The sequence below is a fragment of the Aotus nancymaae genome, unplaced genomic scaffold, assembly GCF_030222135.1.
Source record: "Aotus nancymaae isolate 86718 unplaced genomic scaffold, 86718_ANA_hifiasm-v0.15.2.pri h1tg000012l, whole genome shotgun sequence".
In the NCBI taxonomy this organism is placed as follows: domain Eukaryota; kingdom Metazoa; phylum Chordata; class Mammalia; order Primates; family Aotidae; genus Aotus; species Aotus nancymaae.
The window spans coordinates 7,171,334-7,195,724 of NW_026988423.1; the positions used below are offsets into that span (position 1 = coordinate 7,171,334).

Sequence of the window (24,391 nt, forward strand, 5' to 3'; positions counted from 1 at the left end):
TTCCCCTAATTTCTAAAAGAAAAGCCCATGCAAACCACTGGGAGGGGTGCGGCACGCCTAGTACGGCTAGGGGTGGGGATTCGATGACGCATTTAAAAGGAAGCGTGAGACTCGTGCCCTCCCGCACGGAGCAGGCCGGGCGACAGGTGTCACTTGAAACGACTGGGCTCGTCCTTGCTGGTGCATGCGTCGTCGGCCTCTGGGCAGCAGGCGGGTGAGGAAGGAAGGCGAGTGTGTGTGTGTGTGTGTGTGTGTGTGTGCGCGCGCACCCTTGCGCCTCCCCAGGGGTAAGAGGTGAGCCGGCGGCTGGCCCAGGGGCGCTCAGGGCTAGAGACCAGGGCGCTGCACAGGTTGAGAATCAGTGGGTGGGGCGCAGTCATCAAACACGGCTTTAAAGCCCAAAGTAGGCTCTAGATAAGTTACAGGTGCTCAATTTCTGTTTTACGTTTGGAGTGAACCAGTGGAATTGTGAAGTTGTGGCATTTTGATTTGGTTGCCAAGAGTTATCACTGGTTCTTTGCAGGTGCCAAATACATTTCAGGACAGAGCCTAACGCAGAGCTCTGGCACACGAAGGACTCAGTAAAATGTTTAATGAACAAATGGAGGCGTGTTTCCAAGCAGTGGTAGGAAGACAGCAGCTTTTGGTTGTCTTCCTGGGGATAAGCAAGGAAACTCAGCAGTGCTCTTACTCTGGTCAATACATTGTCGAAGGCATTTACCTGGTGCTAACATAAAATAATATGAAATACTGCCTTTATTTGCTATTTGCTATTATTTATTACTGACATTAAGTACGGCTACCTGCTATATGCTAGGTTTCTCTCTGAAGACTTTAATGCATTTTGCACATTTAATTACCGTGATCATAAGAAGCAGGTACCATAATTATCTCCATTTGACAATGAGGCAACTGAGACTCTTGGACATTTACTTGCCAAGGTCACATTTCTGGATACTGGACTGCTTGGTATTGGGCACCCCAGATGTCTGATTCCAAAGCCTGATATTAATCGATCACTGAACAGACTCTGTGGTCATTAATGTAAAATTGATAGAAGTGCTGTGGTCACTCAGGGTTCAGTCACATTTGCTAACATTTACTTCTTCAATGGGAAGTCTTAGTGTCTACCCTATATGCCAAGCTCTGCAGATGCTGTGAGTGGGAGGGCAGGTACAGAGATGAAACATATTAATAGTTGCCATTCTAAAAGAGCTTACTGTCCAGGGGGAGGCAGAAAGAAGAGGCACACTTGCCCTCCAGTGTCCAAGAAACGGATGTGCTGCGTGCCCAGCAGGGTATGGATGCCCAACAACCCTGGGATGGGGGAGGTTGCCCGCTTGGTAGGTTAAATGAAAGAGTCAGGAGAGGAGAGGCTGGGGCCTGAGCCAATCTGAGAAGGAACCCTTAGAAATGAAAGAGGAATTGCAAGAGCTTGGTGCCAGAGAAACCCAGGGAATGGGACATTTCTAAGAGGAAGTGTGCCCCAGTGTCAGATGCAAAAATTTCCATTGGTTTTGGCAAAGAAGCCATTGGTGTTATCAATACTGAGAGCAGTTTTGAGTGATGCTGATTTAATGAGTAAATGGCAGAGGGAAAATGGAAACGTTAACCATACACACATGTTCAGTTTGCTTGGTTGTGACGGCAAGGTGCAATACAGGGTAGTTGGTAGAATAGAAAGGGATTGAAAGAGGATTTTAAAAACTGCTTTTATTTGAAAGTTCAGATAGATTTAAGCATGAGTGTTATGTGGAAGGAAAAGGGCCAGTCAAGAGTGAGATGAAAGAGAGTTGAAGAAATGAGGGGGATGGGATTAAGAACAAGATTTCTGAGGCAGTAGGAGAGGGTAGGATCCCATAAGGGGCAAATCTTTGAGGCAGCAAGTAGCTTGTGAACAAAAAAGGCTTGGATATGAGAATGTGAAAGGGTTCCTCCTCAACGATGTCTCTTTTCTTTGAGAAATAGAAGGCAAAGCAATTGACTGAAAATGAAGTGGAGTGGAGTGGAGAAATTTGAGGAAGGTGTTAAAGGTTTAAAAGAGGTGCATAGGGCAGTGGGCTAGGGAGCTGAGCGGGGCTAAAAGGAATTGCTAAGGGATGGTGACGGAGTCTGAAGTGATGCTGGTCCCAGTCTGCAGGATTGCATCTGGGTGTTGGAAATGTTTAGGACAAGTGATCTAGGGTTGACATCTTGGCATATTTTTGTATTGTTATTGTATAGTTGTTGCCTAAATTCCCACAAATACATGCCTTGCTGGAGTGCAGTGGCGTGATCTCGGCTCACTGCAACCTTTATCTCCCAGGTTCAAGTGATTCTCCTGCTTCAACTTCCTGAGTAGCTGGGACTACAGGTGCGTGCCACCACACCCGGCTAATTTTTTTGTATATTTAGTAGAGATAGGGTTTCACCATGTTGGCAAAGCTGGTCTTGAGCTCCTGATCTCAAGTGATCTGCATTCCTTGACCTCCCAAAGTGCTGGGATTACAGGTGTCAGCCACTGCACCTGACCTAAATCTTCTTTAGGATAAGATTTGTGTAAGGGATTTGCAAACTCAAATGCAGGTGATATAAATGAGAAAACCTCTAAGTGTCTCTCTCTTTTTCTTTTCTTTTTTTTGAGACAGGGTCTTGCTCTGTCACCCAGGCTGGAATGCAGTGATGCAGTCTCATACTCACTGCAACCTCCGTCTCATGGGCTCAGGCGAACCTCCTGCCTCAGCCTCCCAAATAGCTGGGACCACAGGCATGCACCACCATGTCTAGCTAATTTTTGAGTTTTTCTGTAGAGATGGAGTTTTGCCAAGTCACCCATTTTGAGCAATCAAGCAATCCATCTACCTCGGCCTCCCGAAGTGCTGGCATTACAGGTGTGTGCCATGGCATGAGGCCTTGTGGGTGTCTCTTTTAATAAACTTTCATTTATTTTAAATGAAAGCATACTCTGTTTACGTATTTGACATGAAGGAATATTCTTCCTTTCTGCAAAGACACATGGTTCTCCTATTTTTCTCAAAGGTACGTCCTTCTTCCTCTACTTTTCATTTTTGTTACTTTTGATAGACACGTGTTACACTGATTTCACTTTCCTCATAATTCTGCTGTAAGAAAAACAGTAGTGCCAGTTCAGTGACAAATAGCAACAGTCTGTTATTGCTAGACTTTTATTGTTAGCAGAAACTACCAGAACAGTCTCAGTATCAGGGAGTCAAAGATAACACGTTCCCTCTCTAAAGGGCACAGCTGCTGCTCAGCTCTAGCTGATTGCTGCCCTGCAGAACTATAGGCCCAGCACTGCTAGATATTTTGATTTTTCAAGAGAAGCTTGGAATCTAGAATGCGATAGGAAGTCTCTTACATTTAAAAATGTTAGCAAATAGTGGTAAGATTTAAAAATACTGTGGTCCAAGAAAAAAATGTATTTGGAAACTGTATTAAATTCAAATAAGGCATGCAGATTAATCCACAGCATGGTACAGTGTGAATTTTCTGGTTTATTTAATTGCACTATGATTATGTAAGATGTTGGCTTTGGGGAAGCTAAGTGCAGAGTATGCAGAAACTGTATTATTTTTGTAAGTTTTCTCTGGGTATAAATTTCAAAATAAAAACTTAAAAAATTAGTGAAGTACTATAATGCAATTTTATGTAAGCCAAACATGATATGTCTGCCAGCTTGAGACCTTTGGTTTTTTGTTTTTGTTTTTTGTTTTTTTGAAATGGAGTCTTGCTGTGTCACCCAGGCTGGATGGAGTGCAGTGGCACAATCTTGGGTCACTGCAACCTCTGCCTCCTGGTCTCAAGCAATTCTCCTGCCTCAGCCTTCTGAGTAGCTGGGAATACAGGTGCACGCCACCACACCCAGCTAATATTTGTATTTTTAGTAGCAATGGGGTTTCACCATGTTGGCTAGGTTGGTCTTGAACTCCTGACTCCTGAACTCCTCAAGTGATCCACCTGCCTTGACCTCCCAAAGTGCTGGGATTACAGGCCTGAGCCACTGCACCAGACAGAGACCTCTGTTTTTTTGTTTTGTTTTTAATCTCTTTTTGGCCTCTCCAGTGCCTAGTAAAGAACCTGATATATGGTAGACAATCGTAATTACTATTGCTCTACTTTGGAGAAAATGTTTTTTTAAAAAAGATCATTGTGCTCCATCTATGAATTATTTGACTTTTAAAACTGTCTTTTTGTTTGTTTGTTTGTTTTTGAACAGGTTTACAAAGGAGGAAAACTGCTTCTTCTAGATTTTTCTTTTCCGGTTTCTTCTATAAATCAAAACGCCTTAAGATGGAGACCTAAAATCCTTAAAGGGACTTAGTCTAATCTCGGGAGGTAGTTTTGTGCATGGGTAAACAAATTAAGTAGTTAACTGGTGTTTTACTATCCAAAGAATGCTAATTTTATAAAGATGATCTAGTTATATAAGGTATAACTATGATGAGTTTGATTTTGAATTTGATTTGTGGAAGTAAAGGAGAAGTGATTCTAGCTAGGGCATATGGTTAAAGCATTTTTTTTTTTAAGAGTTGGCCAGGCAATCTCCTACTGGCATATTCTCCTGTTTTGTAGAATAGAAACAGTACCTGTGATTGGGAAAGATTTTAAAATGAGTTATTTGGAACAAAGAGCTAATACTCAACCCACTGCAAAATTAAAGGAACATGCAGGTGAAAGCTTTGACACGTTACAATGCATCTACAGTGACAAAGAAAAATCAAGAACAAAGCTTTTTGATGGGTGCAACAAATTTAGAGGAAGTAAAAAGATAAATGTGATGATGGGTGAAGAAATTATCTAGTCATCTACAAGGCCGTTGATATTTTTAAAATCCAAAAGTTTGTTTAAATGGGCTGTTGTCACTGAGAATGATGAGGATGAGAATGATGGTTGAAGGTTACATTTTTGGAAATGAAGGAGCTTACTCAGAAAGAAAAGTTATGTAAAGACAGTGATGAATACAAAGAAGATTTTTATGACAATGTGTAAAGTTTTCAGTCAGGGAAAGGAATATTGAAGTTAGGTACAATTACTTACCTTTGAGGGAAATAATCATTGGTAATGAGATGTGATGTCTCTCCTGCCACCTGGAAACAAAGCTTTGAAGTCTGCGGTAGAAAACCCAGTATCTGTGAGATCCAGGAAACCATGCTTGCAAATCGCTGGTAAAAAAGTAAATAAAGAAAAAGCCACAATGACTTGCTTATTGGTCATTGCTAATATTATTGACTCAGAACCTCTTTACTAATGGCTAGTAAGTCATAATTGAGAAATTCTGAATTTTGACAAGGTCTCTGCTGTTCAAATGGTAAATTTATTATTTTTTTTTTGTCATGATAAATTCTGGTTCAAGGTATGCTATCCATGAAATAATTTCTAACCAAAACCACATTTATGCAATTTGATTATCCATCTTAGCCTGTACATGGCACTTTGTAATTTTTTCCTGTTTTAAAAAATAAAACCACTATCAGAGTAGATTTAATGTTGGCTTCAGAAACAATTAGAAAAACAAAAGTTCAAAAATATTTTCAGTAGGTGATAAGTTGAATAACTACAATGTTAGTTTTTTGAGGGGGACAAACATTTTTTTAAAATCTTTGAAAGGTCTCTTATTTTATAGTCATATCTAAATTGTCTTAAGAAATTTTTTAATCAAGGGAATGCAATATATATCATGATTCTGTTTTTCCAAAATTAACCTGAGTATAGCAATGAAGTTCAGTTTTGTTATTGGTAGTTTGTGACAGAGTCTCTTTTTGTAGTACCCAGTGTCTACCATGATTACAGAGGACATTGAGTTGCTTCAACAGCATGAGGCTGAGTCCGAAAGACCAAATGAACAAATACGTTAATCTCTGATGATTTATTTTAAATAGAATATTTAATTGTATAAGATCTAATAGTATCACTATGCTTAAGCAAGCATATTCCTGATGATCTATGGGAAATAACTGTTTTTTAATAAATATTGAAACCAGGTTTTAAGATGTGTTAGTCAGTTCTGTTATTAGTTAAGCTCTTGATTTGAAGAGAAATTTTAGATTGTTTTGTTCTCTTTATTAGAATGATTGTACAAAGAAAAAATGACTAATTGGAGAAAAACTTTGGAATATACCATATTTCATTGAATTTAAAATGTCTTCAACTGTAAATCATACCATTATTTTATGTAACTCTAAGAAATAAAAGTGCTGCTAATTAAAATATGATAGGCCATTAATTATAAAATACTTCTTGATAACAGAAGTTTTAAAATAGCCATCTTAGAATCAGTGAAATATGGTAATGTATTCTTTTTCTCCTTTGAGGCAGGTCTTATGCTTTTTTTTCTTGGCTACCAAATTTCATAATTTCCAAAAATAAAAATAAATATAATCTGCATATTTTTGCTGTGAAACACTTGAGAGTGTGGCTTTCTGCCACGAAAAGAAGCCACATTTCATCTTCAGGTGGATTGAATGCCACTGAAACATCCTAGTAGCCTAGAGAAGTTGACCTACTTGTGGAGATGCTTGGCATTAAATGGGATCCTGATGTCCTAACGCACTTTACTCTTCTTTGAAGGGTTTTAATTTTCAACACAGTTTTCTCTGTAGCATCGTGTTTACATTGTATGTATAAAGATTATACAAAGGTGCACTTGTGTATTTCTTCCTTAAAAGGTATCAGTATAGGATTTAGAATCTTTCCATGTTGAAATTCTAAATGCATAGAAATAAAAAGAATGAAAAATTTCTCATTTTAGCTTTTCAGCCTGGTATTAAAACTTATAAAAGCAAAGCCATGCACAAAACTACCTCCCCAGAGAAAGGCTAGTCCCTTTTCTTCCCCATTCATTTCATCATGAACATAGTAGAAAATAGCATATTCTTATCAAATTTGATGAAAAGCGCCCACATGTTTGAATTGAAATACGACTTCTCATGTGAACTGTACCGAATGTCTACGTTTTCCACTTTTCCCGCCGGGGTTCCTGTCTCGGAAAGGAGTCTTGCTCGTGCTGGTTTCTATTACACTGGTGTGAATGACAAGGTCAAATGCTTCTGTTGTGGCCTGATGCTGGATAACTGGAAAAGAGGAGACAGTCCTATTGAAAAGCATAAAAAGTTGTATCCTAGCTGCAGATTTGTTCAGAGTCTAAATTCAGTTAACAACTTGGAAGCTACCTCTCAGCCTACTTTTCCTTCTTCAGTAACAAATTCCACACACTCATTACTTCCAGGTACAGAAAACAGTGAATATTTCATTGGCTCTTATTCAAGCTTTCCATCAAATCTTCTAAACTCCAGAGCAAATCAAGATTTTTCTGCCTTGATGAGAAGTTCTTACCACTGTGCAATGAATAATGAAAAAGCCAGATTACTTACTTTTCAGACGTGGCCATTGACTTTTCTGTCGCCAGCAGATCTGGCAAAAGCAGGCTTTTACTACATAGGACCTGGAGACAGAGTGGCTTGCTTTGCCTGTGGTGGAAAATTGAGCAACTGGGAACCAAAGGATGACGCTATGTCAGAACACCTGAGACATTTTCCCAAATGCCCGTTTATAGGAAAACAGCTTCAAGACACTTCAAGAATCACAGTTTCTAACCTGAGCATGCAGACACATGCAGCCCGCTTTAAAACATTCTTTAACTGGCCCTCCAGTGTTCTAGTTAATCCTGAGCAGCTTGCAAGTGCGGGTTTTTATTATGTGGGTAAGAAACTTAATCTGCTGATTTAAAAGATACATTTTATTTTATACATTTTAGTGGGCAAATTATGTGTATTCATAAGTTCTGGTCCAAAATTAATTTTAGGTAACAGTGATGATGTCAAATGCTTTTGCTGTGATGGTGGACTCAGGTGTTGGGAATCTGGAGATGATCCATGGGTGGAACATGCCAAGTGGTTTCCAAGGTAATTGTTTTGAAATTCTCTTTGCAAATGTTTGTGATTATCATGAGATTGCTTATATGTGTTTACCTTAAATCAGCTGTTACTTTACTCTGTTTTAAATATGTATTTGTGAATAAGTTTAGGATAGATTACTTAGAAAAATACTTACTTAAAAAGTTTTGATGGACTTAAGACAATGAAGAAATAGTTTCGGGGATTTTTGTTTAATTTTTAAAGAAATACATGTATTTAAATAATACATGCTCATTATAAAAACAAAGTCACATGTTGTAGAAAAGCACAGAAAAAGAAAATTAATATGTCCAGAAATCTTACCACCTAAGGATGAGCATGGTTACCATTTTAGTGAATATCCCTGCAGACATCTCTTTATGCACATAGGCATATAGAAATAAATGTACATGATTTTACATAAATTAAATATTATATTTAGTTTTGAAGCTTTTTCAGTCAACATATGTCTTGGACATATTTCCATTCCTTCAGTATTCAGTAATATTAATTGATCACCTATTGCCAGGCATTGGTTCTGGTTGCGTAAAATCAGTTGAGCAAAAGAGATCCCTGGTCTCCTAAATTTGTATTATAGCCGGAGAGAACAGACAATTAATAAAAACTTGAATAAGTTACAGAGCATGTTGGAAAATAAGTACAGTCAATACAAAGAACAAAGAGGAATTTAGAAAAGCCGGGCAGGCTACAATATTAAATTGGGTGGCGAGGGTAAGTATAGACTCAGCTCATCTGTTTTAATCACCACACAGCATCTTAATGTGATGTGTTACCCTTTTGATTGTTTAGCTGGCCCTCTAGTGTTCTAGTTAATCCTGATCAGCTTGCAAGTGTGGGTTTTTATTATGTTGGTAAGAAACTTCATGTACTAACTAAAATGTCAGCTTCAAAAAGACATTCTTTTATATTCTCCTTTTTCATCTAAATCATGTGGGCTACAATTACATTTTTTTATGTTCAAAACTTTTGCTATTATTCAACCCATTTCCTGTTTGCCCTGAGAACACTGCACTGGCAACGAGCTGCACTGTGCTTTTCCAAATGGGAAATGGGTTAATATTGATAAATAAACTTGGCATCTTAACTTACTTTGATTACTTTTTTTTTCTTGAGATGGAGTCTGGCTTTGTCTCCCAGGTTGAAATACAGTGATGGGATCTTAGCTCACTTCAACCTCCGCCTCCTGGGTTCAAGCAATTCTCATGCCTCAGCCTCGTCAGTAGATGGGACTACAGGCACATGCTACCATGCCTGGCTAATTTTGGTATTTTTAGTAGAGATGGGGTTTCACCATGTTGTCCAGGCTGCTCGCAAACTCCTGACCTCAGGTGATCCAACCGCCTCGGCCTCCCAAAGTCCTTCAATTACAGGCGTGAGCCACCATGCCAGACCAACATCAGTGTGTTGTTAAGGATCACAGAAGAGCTGAAGAGAGCAGCTAAGAGCTGAGACGGCCTCACTTGACCTCAGTAGACTGAGAGGCTCTGACCTTGTCCGCTTGAGCCTTGGCAGATTACTTGGCAGAATAACCTTCTTCTTGCTTATATCAACCTGCCTTTCACTGTAGTATCTCTGACCATTCCCTATATGCTAAATGAATAGTAAAGTGATTATATGTATGTTTATACTCATTTGAAATATTTACCAGTCTATAAATGGCTGTATTAGTCTTATGCAAATTAAGATAACCATTTAGTGCTTTTCAAAATTAGCTGAAGTGGCCGGGTGCGGTGGCTCCCGCCTGTAATCCCAGCACTTTGGGAGGCTGAGGCAGGAGGATCACTTGAGGTCAGGAATTCAAGACCAGCCTGGCCATCATGGTGAAACCCCAACTCCACTAAAAATACAAAAATTAGCTGGCTGTGGTGGCAGGCGCCTGCAATCCCAGCTACTTGGGAGGCCGAGGCACGAGAATCGCTTGAACCTGAGAGGCGGAGGTTACGATGAACCAAGATCATGCCACTGTACTCCAACCTGGGTGACAGAGCAAGCCTCTATCTAAAAGAAAAAAAGAAAATTATTAGTGGAAGCATAACATGTCTTCGTAAATACAAAAAAATATTAATTTTGTAAAACATTCAAACTGTATGAAAAATGTTAACCGTCATGAGAAGCATCTTAAAAAACAATTTAAAATTCACACACAAAAAATCTAAATCCTGTCATAGGATGCTTATGGGTTAGTTTTACAAAAAAAAAAAAATGTTTTTTTGAAAGCAATACAATAGAATCAGTTCCCACTGGGCTAGAATTTATTTATTCTTCTAACATTAAGTTTAGAATAAATGATCTTAAATGATTCTGTGATTTGGAAGAAACAACCATATTTGAAATGGAATAAACACCTAGAGATGAGAAATTTATGTTATTACATTTTCATTTCACGTTTATAAATAACTCCCCAAACTTTATTTTCTTTACATTTTAGGTGTGAATACTTGATAAGAATTAAAGGACAGGAGTTCATCCATCAAGTTCAAGCCAGTTGCCCTAATCTACTTGAAGAGGTAAGTACAGAAAGTTCTTTTTTAAAATATTGGTTACTATCAGATAAATTACTTTCTGATAATTACAGAGAATGCAATTCTAATGAAAAGACAAGAGTTGTTTTAGAAATACATTTTATTTTTCTTACCAAATCTGACATGATCTTAGAAAGTATTATTCTTTAGAGAAAAATAGATCCATAAATGGTAGTCTCCTGATAATGATACTTGTGATGATTTTCTGTAAGCATTTTTTCAATCAAGTTGCAAAAAATTAAACTATTTGAGAAAAAAATGACTGGGATAGTAGTATTTAATAGTTTTACTATATACATTTTCCTTCAAAAGATCTGAGAAAGAGCGCAGTGGCTCATGCCTGTAATCCCAGCACTTTGGGAGGCTGAAGCGGGTGGATCAGGAGGTCAGGAGTTCGAGCCAGCCTGACCAACATGATGAAACCTCATCTCTACTAAAAATACAAAAATTAGCTGGGCGTGGTGGCACACGCCTGTAATCATAGCTACTCAGGAGGCTGAGGCAGGAGAATTGCCTGAACCTGGGAGGCAGAGGTTGCAGTGAGCCAAGATTGTGCCACTGCACTCCAGCCTGGGTGACAGAGTGAGACTTCGTCTCAAAAAAAAAAAAGATCTCAGAAAGAGACTTTTATCGCTTTTTCTAATCTTCTTGGAAAAGCAAATAACTTACATAATAGTTTCATGGTCAAACCCATCCTCGCCATGAGCAAAACTGATACAGGGTCCAACTTATCCCAAAGGATGACCCAGGGAAGGTAAAACCTGTGGATGAAAGGAAAATTAATTGTCTCATAGATTACTGAAAAGGTACAATCTTTTTCCTACCTTAATGAAAGTGGATTTTATTTGTTAATATATACACACACACAGAAACTCTATTAGTTTATGGCCTAGGGAATAACTATCAAATATAAATGAAATATTGTTTTTGGTTAAAAAATTATTTTGCCAGCAAGAAAGTAGTTTTCAGTAAATTGAGTAAAAGATGTCTGTTGAGTCATTTTTATTGCAATGGGTAAGATAAGATTTATATTTTAATTTATATATATATATATATTTTTTTTTTCCTGCAGTTGCTATCCACATCAGACACCCCAGAAGATGAAAATGCAGAGTCATCAAGTAAGTACAGTAGACAATAATGAACTCATTTAAATAGAGTCATTTGGTACTGTTAAGATTGAGAGTTGGCTGGGCATGGTGGCTCACGTTTATAATCCCAGCACTTTGGGAGGCCGAGGCGGGCGGATCACAAGGTCAGGCGTTTGAGACCAGCCTGGCCAACATGGCGAAACCCTGTCTCTACTAAATACACAAAAATTAGCCGGGTGTGGTGGCAGGCACCTGTAATCCCAGCTACTTGGGAGGCTGAGGAAAGAGAATCACTTGAACCCGGAAGGCAGAGGTTGGAGTGAGCTGAGATCATGCCATTGCACTCTAGCCCAGGTGACAGTGTGAGACTCTGTCTGAAAAAAAAAAAAAAGGTGATTGAAAGTTGATAATAGTAAGTACCTTCATATTGATTTATACTTTACAATGAATGCATTTTCAAAGATATGTGTAGGTATTTCCCAAACTTCAGTGCCTATCAGAGTTGCCTGGAGAACTTTAAAAAATAAGACAGATTTCCATTTTCTACTTTAGATCTACTGAATTAAATCTGCATGTTTAAGGGTGGGGCTCAGACATGTATAGTTTTAACAGACTACATACATCCAACCTAACCCTTGTTCTTGGGCCAGTGTGGGAACAGACGTGCTATGACATTAGATTGCTCACATATTCTTTCTGTGAAAGGGAAAGAATAGAACGTGTTAGTCTCCTTCTTCAGTAGGTACCCTGAATGACTTGTTCATCACCTTAAACCTAAATGTGATAGAGCTAATATTTGTACAAGCTCTTTTATTCCATTATCTCGTGTTCAATTCAATTCAGTAAATATTTATTGTGTGTCTCCTGTTCTGAGGTAAGAATAGAGAACAGGATAGACATAACTCCTGGTCACACGTATCTATAGGATACAGACAAATACGCAGACAGGAGAAAGGGATATCGCAGTGAAAGTAAAGTATGATATGAGATGCATGTGGGGCAATTAACCCAGACTTTGGAGGGCCAGAAAAGGATTTCCAGAGGATGTATTTGTCTTAGCAGAGAATCCAAGGGAAGAGTAGGAGTTAACCGAGTGACAAATGGAAGAAGAGTATTCCAGGCAGAGGCAACAGCATATGAAAGACCAAAGTGACAAAGAATAGAGACCTTTGAAGAACTGAACAAAATTCCATATAGCCAGGAGTAGGAGCTGCTAACAGATAAATGAGTGAAGCAGGCCAGCTGTACGAGTGGTCAGCACTACAGGCAGAATTTGACCCAGAGCCAACAGTTTGTGACTTCTGGGCTAGAGTGCAGGACGCAAATGACTCAGTGGCGAGGGATGAAGCTGAAGAGGTAAACAGGGTTGAGACTGTATGAGACTTTGTAAGCCAATTATATTTTGGATTTTATCCTAAGATAAAATGGAATTGTTGATGGAATTTAAGAAGTGTGACACAATCAGATTTGTGTTTTTAAAAAGTCAATCTGATTGTACTGTTGAGAATGAACTGCAAGGAAGCAATGTTGTATGGTAATAACCTCTCTGAAAATATGTGAAATATTCTTGATTTAGAAAGCTCATTTGTTCATTCAACATAGGGAAAAAGAATCTGAATTCTGGTGGGAGGTAATCCCTGCCACCTCTGTTTCCTTCATCTGCTCACATATGTATATCCAGTTATGACAGGTAATGTGTATTTTGCATCTAAGTACAATATTCCATGTTATTATTTTGATGACTGAACATATATATCCTTTTAAATTTAACAGTGTTCATACAAAATTATGCCTATACATTTGTTGGTTTTATGTTTTTAATATTGTAAAAACTTTCAATTTTGATTTCAATTCAAATTTCAATTTTTAAGAAATATACAGGCTATCCTAATATGTGTTAAATTATTTGTTCCATATAGTTACGCATTTTGAACCTGGAGAAGATCATGCAGAAGATGCAATCATGATGAATACTCCTGTGGTTAAAGCTGCCCTGGAAATGGGCTTTAGTAGAAGCCTGGTAAAACAGACAGTTCAGAGAAAAATCCTAGCAACTGGAGAGAATTATAGACTCGTCAGTGATCTTGTGTTAGACCTACTCAATGCAGAAGATGAAATAAGGGAAGAAGAGAAAGAACGAGCAACTGAGGAAAGAGAATCAAGTATGTAGATTTATTAATACAGTCTCTATTTTCATAAGGATTTGATACCACTCTATATATTATGGAAAGTATACTCAATCCAGTCAGATTTTTTTCATGTTTAGTATTCTGAATTCAAACACTGAAAAATTTCTTTATATTCAAATATATTTGAGTTGCTCGTAAATTGAAAATGTATGATGTGCAAAAGTATTTTTTTCTGTTTTCCATATTTTTTTCTCCGGATAGTTGGCTTTGTGTGCAATTATGCATTCATGGCACATTTTTTTTTTCTTAAGGCCTTGAAAATGGAATTCTTGTTGCATCTTGGCACATTTTCAATCCTAGGCTAGTTGTTCACTTCCCTTTGGAGTAAATCAGGGTGGGATCAGGGATAATTATTAGACTTTTTCTGAGACAGTCTCACTCTGTAACCCAGGCTGGAGTGCAGTGGCATAATCTTGACTCACTGCAACTTCTTCCTCCTGTGTTCAAACAATTCTCCTGCTTCAGCCTCCCGAGTTCAACAGATACTTGTGCCAGGTCTATTCTAGCTCCTGACCCTTTTCTCATTTATTCTCAGAGCTTCAGTTATTTTCAAAATATGTCTTTAGCCTTATCTTTTTGACTAAGCACCATTTAAATTATTTATTTTGTTGTTGTTTTTGATTTTTTATGTTTTCTTTTTTCCATTTTTAATTCTTAAATTTTTTTTTTTTTTTTTGAGACGGAGTCTCACTCTGTCACCCAGGCTGGAGTGCCATGGTTCAAGTGCTCCTGGCCTCAAGTGACCCGCCCGCCTTGGCCTCCAAAAGTGCTGAGATTACAGGTGTGAGCAACTATGTCCGGCCTATAACATTTCTTTAAAATTCCATTTTAAGCTGAAATTTTAATTATTTTCCCCAGTTAGACATATTGCCTTTACCTAAATATTTTACAGTAAGCAGGGAAAGGCAGTAACAGCATTTTGAATAATAAACTCTATTTTTCAATAACTACCTTCTTGTCCTACAAGATCATCTTATTCTCCTTCAAGATCTAGATTTTTTTATCCACTGGTAAAACATTTTATATTTTAAAACTGCAATTTTATTATCTCTTTGGAATATAACTTATGAATCTAAGTTTATTAATTGTCATATAGCTTACCATAATTCATAAAGCTATTTCTATAAAATAACTAATGACAGAGGCTGACCTATCTGAAGAATTGTTTTGGTAGAGAAGATTGTTAGGTTTTAGATACACTGACTTTGTCAAGTAATAGGACGCATAAAAAGAACCATTTAAGGCTGGCGTGGTGGCTCACGCCTGTAATCCCAGCACTTTGGTAGGCTGAGGCAGGTAGATCACAAGGTCAGGAGGTTGAAACCAGCCTGGCCAACATAGTGAAACCCCATCTCTACTAAAAATACAAAAAATTAGCTGGGTGTAGTAGCATGTGCCTGTAATCTCAGTCACTCGGGAGGCTGAGGCACGAGAATAGCTTGAACCCTGGAGACAGAGGTTGCAGTGAGCTGAGATCGTGCCACTGCACTCCAGCCTGGGTGACAGAGCAAGACTCTGTTTTAAAAATAAATAAATAAATAATAATAAAAGAAATTTTGTGGAAGAATGATACTTTAAGAAAAAATTATTTAATTTTCTTTCTCTTTCCTTAATTTTACTAGATCAATTGAAATGTCAATTTTAATGGGTTCTAAGTTTCATTTGGTTAAAGGCTTACCAGTACTACAAAATGACTGAAAGGACAGTACACGACACCAGACTACTTCAGTTTGATTTTTGCTAGTTTTGTGTACTTTGGCAACTTATTTGCCTCACTGTGGCTTCATTTTCTCATCTGTTAAATGAGGCTATTAGGACCTACCTCAAAGAGCTGTTGTGAAGATGAAATGAATTGATACATGTAAAGTTCTTTTTTTTTTTTTTTTTTTTTTTTTTTGAGACAGAGTCTCACTCTGTCACCAGGCTCCAGGCTGGAGTGCAGTGGCACAATCTCAGCTCACTGCAACCTCTGCCTCCTGGGTTCAAGCAATTCTCCTGCCTCAGCCTCCTGAGTAGCTGGGACTACAGGCGTGCGACCACCACGCCCAGCTAATTTTTGTATTTTTAGTAGAGACGGGGTTTCACCATGTTGGCCAGGATGGTCTCGATCTCTTGACCTTGTGATCCACCCACCTCGGCCTCCCAAAGTGCTAGGATTACAGGCTTGAACCACCATGCCCGGCACATGTAAAGTTCTTAACACAGTGCTCACTAAATGTTAGTCTTTACTATAATTAGCATTATGATCATTATATTTTTTGAGACAGGGTATTGCTATGTTGCCAAGTCTGGTCTCTAACTCCAGGACTCGAGTGATCCTCCTACCTCAGCCTCCTGATTAGCTGGTGTTACAGGCATGTGCCACTGCACCCTGCATTATAATTATAATAACATTTATTATTAAGCACAGGCGATGAGACACGCCTAAACCTAGCAATTAACATCAATGCCTTACTGATTATGAATTAAAGATAGTTTTTATTTTGTTGTATGTATAGGACTGGAAGGACGTTTGTGAGCAGAGTTTGAACATGTTTATGCTTGTTTTTGTTTTTACAAAGATGATTTATTATTAATCCGGAAGAATAGAATGGCACTTTTTCAACATTTGACTTGTGTGATTCCAATCCTGGAGAGTCTACTAACTGCCAGAATTATTAATCAGCAAGAACATGATGTTATTAAACAGAAGACACAGACATCTTTACAAGCAAGAGAACTGATTGATACTATTTTAGTAAAAGGAAATTTTGCAGCCACTGTATTCAGAAACTCTCTGCAAGAAGCTGACACTGTGTTATATGAGCATTTATTTGGTGAGTGGTAGAAAACTATTTTTAAAAATTTTCTAAGTCAATTAAAAATATGCTTTTATTAATAATTTATGATTATTGAAAATTATTCAGGCTGAATGTGGTCACTCATGCCTATAATCTTAACACCTTGGGAGGCTGAGGCAGGTGGATAGCTTGAGCCCAGGAGTTTGAGACCAGACTGGACAACATGGCGAGACCCCGTCACTACAAAAAATTGTTTTAAACATTAGTTGTGATGGTGTATGCCTGGTAATCTCAGCTACTCAGGAGAATGAGGTGGGAGGATGGCTTGAGCCTGAGAGGTAGAGGCTGTCATGAGCTGTGATTGTGCTACTGCACTCCAGCCTGGGGGACAGAGCCGAGACCCTGTTTCAAAAAAAAATTCAATCTAATTTATAGATATTAATTGCATGAAAAATTAAAGATTTTTGTTGTCTTGACATGAGTATTTGGCCCAAGTCTAAACTGCTCATTTTTTAAATATATTCTGTAGCTCAATATTAACCTTATTTGTCAATAGTGATGCTTTTTCTTTTCCTCCCTTAGTGCAACAGGATATAAAGTATATTCCCACAGAAGATATTTCAGGTATTAGTATTAATATTTTAAACCAATAGAAAACATTGTTTGTATTTTCTTGGTTTTTCATTGAAGAAGTAAATTGCCTTTTATTAAAATCATTTTCCTCTTTCTAGATCTATCAGTGGAAGAACAGTTGCGGAGGCTACAAGAAGAAAGAACATGTAAAGTGTGTATGGACAAAGAAGTGTCCATAGTGTTTATTCCCTGTGGTCATCTAGTAGTGTGCAAAGATTGTGCTCCTTCTTTAAGAAAGTGTCCTATCTGCAGGAGCACAATCAAGGGGACAGTTCGCACATTTCTTTCATGAAGAACCAAAGCTTTGTCTAAACCTTAGAATTAAGTTATTAAATGTATTCTAACTTGAACTTTTATTCTGATTTGGTTTCCTTAAAATTTTTATTTACAACTCAAAAATATTGTTTTGTATAACGTATTTATATAACTATATGTATCTAAACCATATGAACATACGTATTTTAGAAACCAAGAGAAGGAGAGACTTCTGTTCTTATAAACAAAAAAGAGATAGCACTGCAAACACAGCATTCGATCAAAATTTCATCATTATTGAAATTGTAAGTCAAGTAAAATTTAAGATATTTGAGTTTGCCTTTCAGAATTTTAAATATTTTGGCATTGTATTAATACCAGGAACACGAAGCCAGATGTGGTGGTGTGTGCCTGTAGTCCCAGGCTGAGGCAGGAGGATTACTTGAGCCCGGGAGTTTGAATCCAACCTGGGCAACATAGTGAGACCCTGCCTTTAAAAAAAAAAAAACAGAACAAAAACAAAACGGAAGGGACACATTTCTGTCTTTTTTGATCAGTGTCTTATATATCAAAGGTGTGCATATATGTTGAATGACATTTTAGGGACATAGTTTTTATAAAGAATTCTGTGAGAAAAAAATTTAATAAAGCAACAAAAATTACTCTTCTTCTTCATATCTTTATTTCTATGATATTGCATAGTTTAGTCACTCCCAGACTCTTTCCACACCACCTTAAAAAGCCTCTTAAATATTGAACTACAGTTTATATTCTTTCCTATAACATGCTTCTTCATTGACGCTTGTAGAGCACAGGGTCAACACATCATAAAATTTATAAGATTTTATGGAATGCCTGAGACAAAAATCAAACAGTCCCTTTAGTAAGTTTGTTTATTCATTTATCTATTGATTTATTCAAGCAGTCTCATGCCAGCACCACCTACTGGGAGAAGGTCTGAGTTTTATTCTTACCTCTTCGGTATTAATTCTGATACTTAGAAAGTATACTGGTTAGCAACCCTTGGGACCAACAGGTTGTTCTGGTAAATAAATCTGTTCCATATTGTCATTGCAACAAAATGTCACCCTCCGCATTACGTTTTTGATACTCAACGTGTCCAATTCATAACTCTCTCTTTTGTTTCTTATAGAGGTATTAGGTCTTTAAGACCAGAAGTAAGACTGTATTCCCTAAGGGAATACTTAGGAGAAGACAGGCAAAGGCCAGTCATCTAAACCAGTTCTAGATGGCTGTATAGGGGCAGATGGCTCTGTAAGGGCAGAAGGGAGAGACCCCTTCATAAGGGTCACAGCTGACAATCCTATCACAAAAGACAGGTTAACAAGAGAAAAGCTTAACAAATTTATTTAATCACAGTTTTACATGACCAGGAGCCTTCAGAATGAAGACCCAAAGATACTGCGGAGACTATGCATTTTTATGCATAGGTTTGGTGAAGAGTGGACTGCCCTGAAAAACAGTGATTGGAAGAAAAAGATATGATCTAATGGGAATAGACTCAGGTTGGGGAAGAGGCCTGTCTGTTCAGAATCTTCTTGGTCTCTATGCAGCATTTTTTCCTCATGGGTATGGGGCAGGACCTGTCTGGAATGGGATCTTATAACCTACTATCAAACAAGGTAGGTCAGAAAATTTATTTTTGCCCAGCTCTTACGTAGTGAGGTAAGGAAAGATTAGAGTACTATCTTTATGTTTTAAGGCTGGCATTATGGAAAGGTGGTTCCGGTTTTTATGACCTACCTTGGGGAAGAGGAATTGAGGTTTCTATGGCTTGCTTTTGGGGAGAATGAGGTTGAGACAGGAGGGCAGGACAATGTCAGAGGACAACTTTGCTTCTGAGGCCTTTACTTTGGGTTTTCTGAGCCCCAACATCTGCTAGAGTTGTAAAGAGAAAAATTAGGGACCAAGCCAGGGGAGGAAGGAATCCATCTCCTCATTCTGTTGCTGGAAGACTATTTCCTTGAGATGCAATTGATTTTGCCTCTGCTAAAAGGCTCTGCTGGCGAGCCACATGCTGAATTATTTGTAATTGTGCTTAGGTGATTTGTAACTCAGCTATAGGATATTTAAATAGTAGGCACCCTTTTTGCAACACTTTTTAAAATCTAGTTCTTGTATTCTACAGACAATATTTGAACTCACCTTGTCATATCACTGTGAAACTCTTGTTCATTTCTCATTTTGAAAATAAATAGCTATTATAACCAACTCATTTATTCAAATATGTTATTTCCCTAAGTGTTATTCTGAAATTTTGTTTTGGAAAAAATAAATCACCATAGATGATAACGGTAGCTCCATTTGCTCACCAAATGTCAGATGTTTTCAGGGGCTTGTCCGTTTGATTACCTTCATCCCACCCACGAGCTAACCTGTTCTTCAGTCATTGGGTAGATGATTTAAACCTCAATATATAATAAGTGCAATCATACAGGACTTTGCAGCAGGTTTAATTTCATACTTCAGCCATGCTCATTATAGATTCCATCCAACCTGTCTCTTAATTTTCTTTTTTTTTTATTGCATTTTAGGTTTTGGGGTACATGTGAAGAACATGCAAGATTGTTGCATAGGTACACATGTGGCAGTGTGATTTGCTGCCTTCCTCCCCTTCACCTGCATCTGGCATTTCTCCTCATGCTATCTCTCCCCAACTCCCCACCCCCCGCTGTCCCTCCCCTATTTCCCCCCAACAGACCCCAGTGTGTAGTGTTCCCCTCCCTGTGTCCATGTGTTCTCATTGTTCAACACTCACCTATGAGTGAGAACATGCGGTGTTTGATTTTCTGTTCTTGTGTCAATTTGCTGAGAATGATGGTTTCCAGATTCATCCATGTCCCTACAAAGGACACGAACTCATCGTTTTTGATGGCTGCATAATATTCCATGGTGTATATGTGCCACATTTTCCCTGTCCAGTCTATCATCGATGGGCATTTGGGTTGCTTCCAGGTCTTTGCTATTGTAAACAGTGCTGCAATGAACATTCGTGTGCATGTGTCCTTATAGTAGAACGATTTATAATCTTTTGGATATATACCCAGTAATGGGATTGCTGGGTCAAATGGAATTTCTATTTCTAGGTCCTTGAGGAATCGCCACACTGTCTTCCACAATGGTTGAACTAATTTACACTCCCACCAACAGTGTAAAAGTGTTCCTATTTCTCCACATTCTCTCCAGCATCTGTTGTCTCCAGATTTTTTAATGATTGCCATTCTAACTGGCATGAGATGGTATCTCAATGTAGTTTTGATTTGCATTTTTCTAATGACCAGTGATGATGAGCATTTTTTCATGTTTGTTTGTCTCATGTATGTCTTCTTTTGTAAAGTGTCTGTTCATATCCTTCACCCACTTCTGAATGGGCTTGTTTGTTTTTTTCTTGTAAATCTGTTTTAGTTCTTTGTAAATTCTGGAAATCAGCCCTTTGTCAGATGGGTAAACTGCAAACATTTTTTCCCATTCTGTTGGTTGCCGATTCACTCTAATGACTGTTTCTTTTGCCGTGCAGAAGCTGTGGAGTTTGATTAGGTCCCATTTGTCTATTTTGGCTTTTGTTGCCAATGCTTTTCGTGTTTTGGTCACGAAGTCCTTGCCTACGCCTATGTCCTGAATGGTTTTGCCTAGATTTTCTTCTAGGGTTTTTATGGTGTTAGGTCTTATGGTTAAGTCTTTAATCCATCTGGAGTCAATTTTAGTGTAAGGTGTCAAGAAGGGGTCCAATTTCTGCTTCCTGCACATGGCTAGCCAGTTTTCCCAACACCATTTATTAAACAGGGAATCCTTTCCCCATTGCTTGTTTTTTTCAGGTTTGTCAAAGATCAGGTGGTTGTAGATATGTTGTGTTGCCTCCAAGGCCTCTGTTCTGTTCCATTGGTCTATATCTCTGTTTTGGTACCAGTACCATGCTGTTTTGATTACTGTAGCCTTGTAGTATAGTTTGAAGCCTGGTAGTGTGATGCCTCCCACTTTGTTCCTTTTGCTTAGAATTGACTTGGCTATGTGGGATCTCTTTTGGTTCCATATGAAGTTTAAGGTGGTTTTCTTCCAGTTCTATGAAGAGGGTCATTTGTAGCTTGATGGGGATAGCATTGAATCTGTAAATTACTTTGGGCAGTATGGCCATTTTCACAATATTGATTCTTCCTAACCATGAACACGGAATGTTTCTCCATCTGTTTGTGTCCTCTCTTATTTCGTTGAGCAGTGGTTTGTAGTTCTCCTTGAAGAGATCCTTTACGTTCCTTGTTAGTTATATTCCTAGGTATTTTATTCTCTTTGTAGCAATTGTGAATGGCAGAGTCGTTCTTGATTTGGCTCTCTTTAAGTCTGTTTTTGGTGTATAGGAATGCTTGTGATTTTTGCACATTGATTTTGTATCCTGAGACTCTGCTGAAGTTGTTTATCAGTTTCAGGAGATTTTGGGCTGAGACGATGGGGTCCTCTAGATATACAATCATGTCGTCTGCAAATAGAGACAATTTGACTTCCTCCTTTCCTATCTGAATACCCTTTATTTCTTTTTCTTGCCTGATTGCTCTGGCTAGAACTTCCAGTACTATATTGAATAGGAGTGGTGAGAGAGGGCATCCTTGTCTAGTGCCAGATTTCAAAGGGAATGCTTCCAGTTTTTGCCCATTCAGTATGATGATATTGGCTGTTGGTTTGTTGTAAATAGCTTTTATTATTTTGAGATACATTCCATCAATACCTAGTTTATTGAGGGTTTTAGCATAAAGGGCTGTTGAATTTTGTCAAAGGCCTTCTCTGCATCAATTGAGATAATCATGTGGTTTTTGTCTTTGGTTCTGTTTATGTGGTGAATTACATTTATAGACTTGCGTATGTTGAACCAGCCTTGCATCCCCGGGATGAATCCTACTTGATCATGGTGGATAAGCTTTTTGATGTGCTGTTGCAATCGGCTTGCCAGTATTTTATTGAAGATTTTTGCATCTATGTTCATCATGGATATTGGCCTGAAGTTTTCTTTTCTTGTTGCGTCTCTGCCGGGTTTTGGTATCAGGATGATGTTGGTCTCATAAAATGATTTGGGAAGGATTCCCTCTTTTTGGATTATTTGGAATAGTTTCAGAAGGAATGGTACCAGTTCCTCTTTGTATGTCTGGTAGAATTCGGCTGTGAACCCATCCGGACCTGGGCTTTTTTTGGGTGGTAGGCTCTTAATTGCTGCCTCAACTTCAGACCTTGTTATTGGTCTATTCAGGCTTTTGACTTCTTCCTGGTTTAGCCTTGGGAGGAGGCAAGTGTCCAGGAATTTATCCATTTCTTCCAGGTTTCCTAGTTTATGTGCATAGAATTGTTTGTAATAATCTCTGATGATGGTTTGAATTTCTGTGGCATCTGTGGTGATATCCCCTTTATCATTTTTTATTGCATCTATTTGGTTATTCTCTCTTTTCTTTTTTATTAATCTGGCTAGATCTTTTCGAAAAACCAGCTCCTGGATTTATTGATTTTTTTGAAGAGTTTTTTGTGTCTCTATCTCAATTTTCTTATATTGCTTGATACTATTAGCCATTAAGTTCCTTTGTGGTCACAGGCAATGTGCTTTAACTATCTTCATCTCCTGTTGGTGAAGATGTCACCTCCTTTTGGTGTCTTGCACATCATAGTAGACACTATGGTTGTTACTAAGAAAATTCCAGAACAGATGCAGTGGTTCACACCTGTAATCCCAGCACTTGGGGAGGCCAAGGCAGGTGGATCATTTGGGTCCTGGAGTTCGAGACCCATCTGGGCAACATAGTAAGACCATGTCTTAATAACTAAATAAAAAGAAATAAAGAAAATTCCAAACAAAACAGAAGCGATGTTCAAGAGATTCACTATTTTAAAAGCAATACAAGCATCCTTGAAACAAAAAGCATCAATGGGTCAGTATTACTCAATCTTTTAAAAACTATGTCCACTCCTACACCTTGAGTCAAGAAGATTTAGGCAAGGTCTCATTTGCAGAGTTTGTACTGTGCAAATAACAGGTATTTTTTCAAGTTGTACAGTATCCCTGCTCCTCCTCACGTCAACATGGCCCTTTATAGTCTGCAACTTCATTTTCTGCCACCCTACCCATTGCTCACTATCTCTCAGTCACCTTGGTTTTCATCAGTTTCTAAATCCGACAAACTCTTTTTTGCTTCAGGTTCTTTGACTGGAATCTTTTTTCATTCACTCTTTCCCTGGCAAGTTCCTACTCATTCTTCAGGTGTCAGCCTCCGTGTTACTTTCTCAGAGTGTCTTTCTTTGACTTCTCCCATCTAAAGTATATTCCTTTGATAGTCTCTCTAGTAGACCCTTTCTTCTTTTTCTTCATAACACTTAACCCAATTTATATTTACACTTTTTAATGTCATAGTCTATTGCCAAAATTTCCATGAGGACAATAATCATGTGTTTTGTTCACCACTGTACGTGTAGCACTGAGCACAGTGCCTGACAGAACAGACCCTTATCAAATAAATGAATGAATGAATGAATGAATGGCATCCTGAGAGTGAACACGGAATATAAGAGGGGATTTCTTCCTCTTTAAATACCACTGCTGATAAAGTACTAAGGCAGAATCATTGATAAAGTAGAAGTTCATAGGCCAAATTCTGCACTCCTTTAGATATCAAAAGGAATCTTTAGAGAGGAAAGATCAATCTAATTAAAAAGCATTCATGTAGGAGATGGGAATTGGAGCTGATTTCAGATGAGTGGCATGGCATTTCAACTCTGGAAAGAACATAAGGTACAGATATATGCATTAGAATCTTAAAAACAATTAACTGACATTTATTTATTTTTGGTATTCTGTTTTGTTTTTGTTTTTGAGACAGGGGCTAACTCTGTGGCCCAGGCTGGAGTGCAATGGCATGATCTTGGCTCACTGCAACCTCCTGTTCCCAGGCTCAAGCAATTCTCATGCCTCAGCCTCCCAAGTATCTGGGATTACAGATGTGCGTCACCACACCTGGA

General features: G+C 38.2%; 1 protein-coding gene across 2 annotated transcripts; it reads left to right on the top strand.

The window, feature by feature from the left end:
- The first annotated feature begins 112 nt into the window (after window positions 1-112).
- Window positions 113-18,045, top strand: BIRC3 (baculoviral IAP repeat containing 3). 2 transcript variants are annotated; one of them, XM_012455034.3, is made up of 9 exons: window positions 113-214; window positions 4,217-7,699; window positions 7,802-7,901; window positions 10,342-10,420; window positions 11,508-11,556; window positions 13,446-13,688; window positions 16,277-16,531; window positions 17,078-17,119; window positions 17,227-18,045. In XM_012455034.3, exons 2-9 carry the CDS (start codon window positions 6,847-6,849, stop codon window positions 17,418-17,420), a joined length of 1,815 nt encoding a protein of 604 aa, XP_012310457.2. In that variant the 5' UTR covers window positions 113-214; window positions 4,217-6,846; the 3' UTR covers window positions 17,421-18,045. The 2 variants fall into 2 exon arrangements, with proteins under 2 accessions (XP_012310457.2, XP_012310451.2); XM_012455028.3 differs by lacking the exon at window positions 113-214 and adding an exon at window positions 280-2,353.
- The last annotated feature ends 6,346 nt before the right edge of the window (window positions 18,046-24,391 follow it).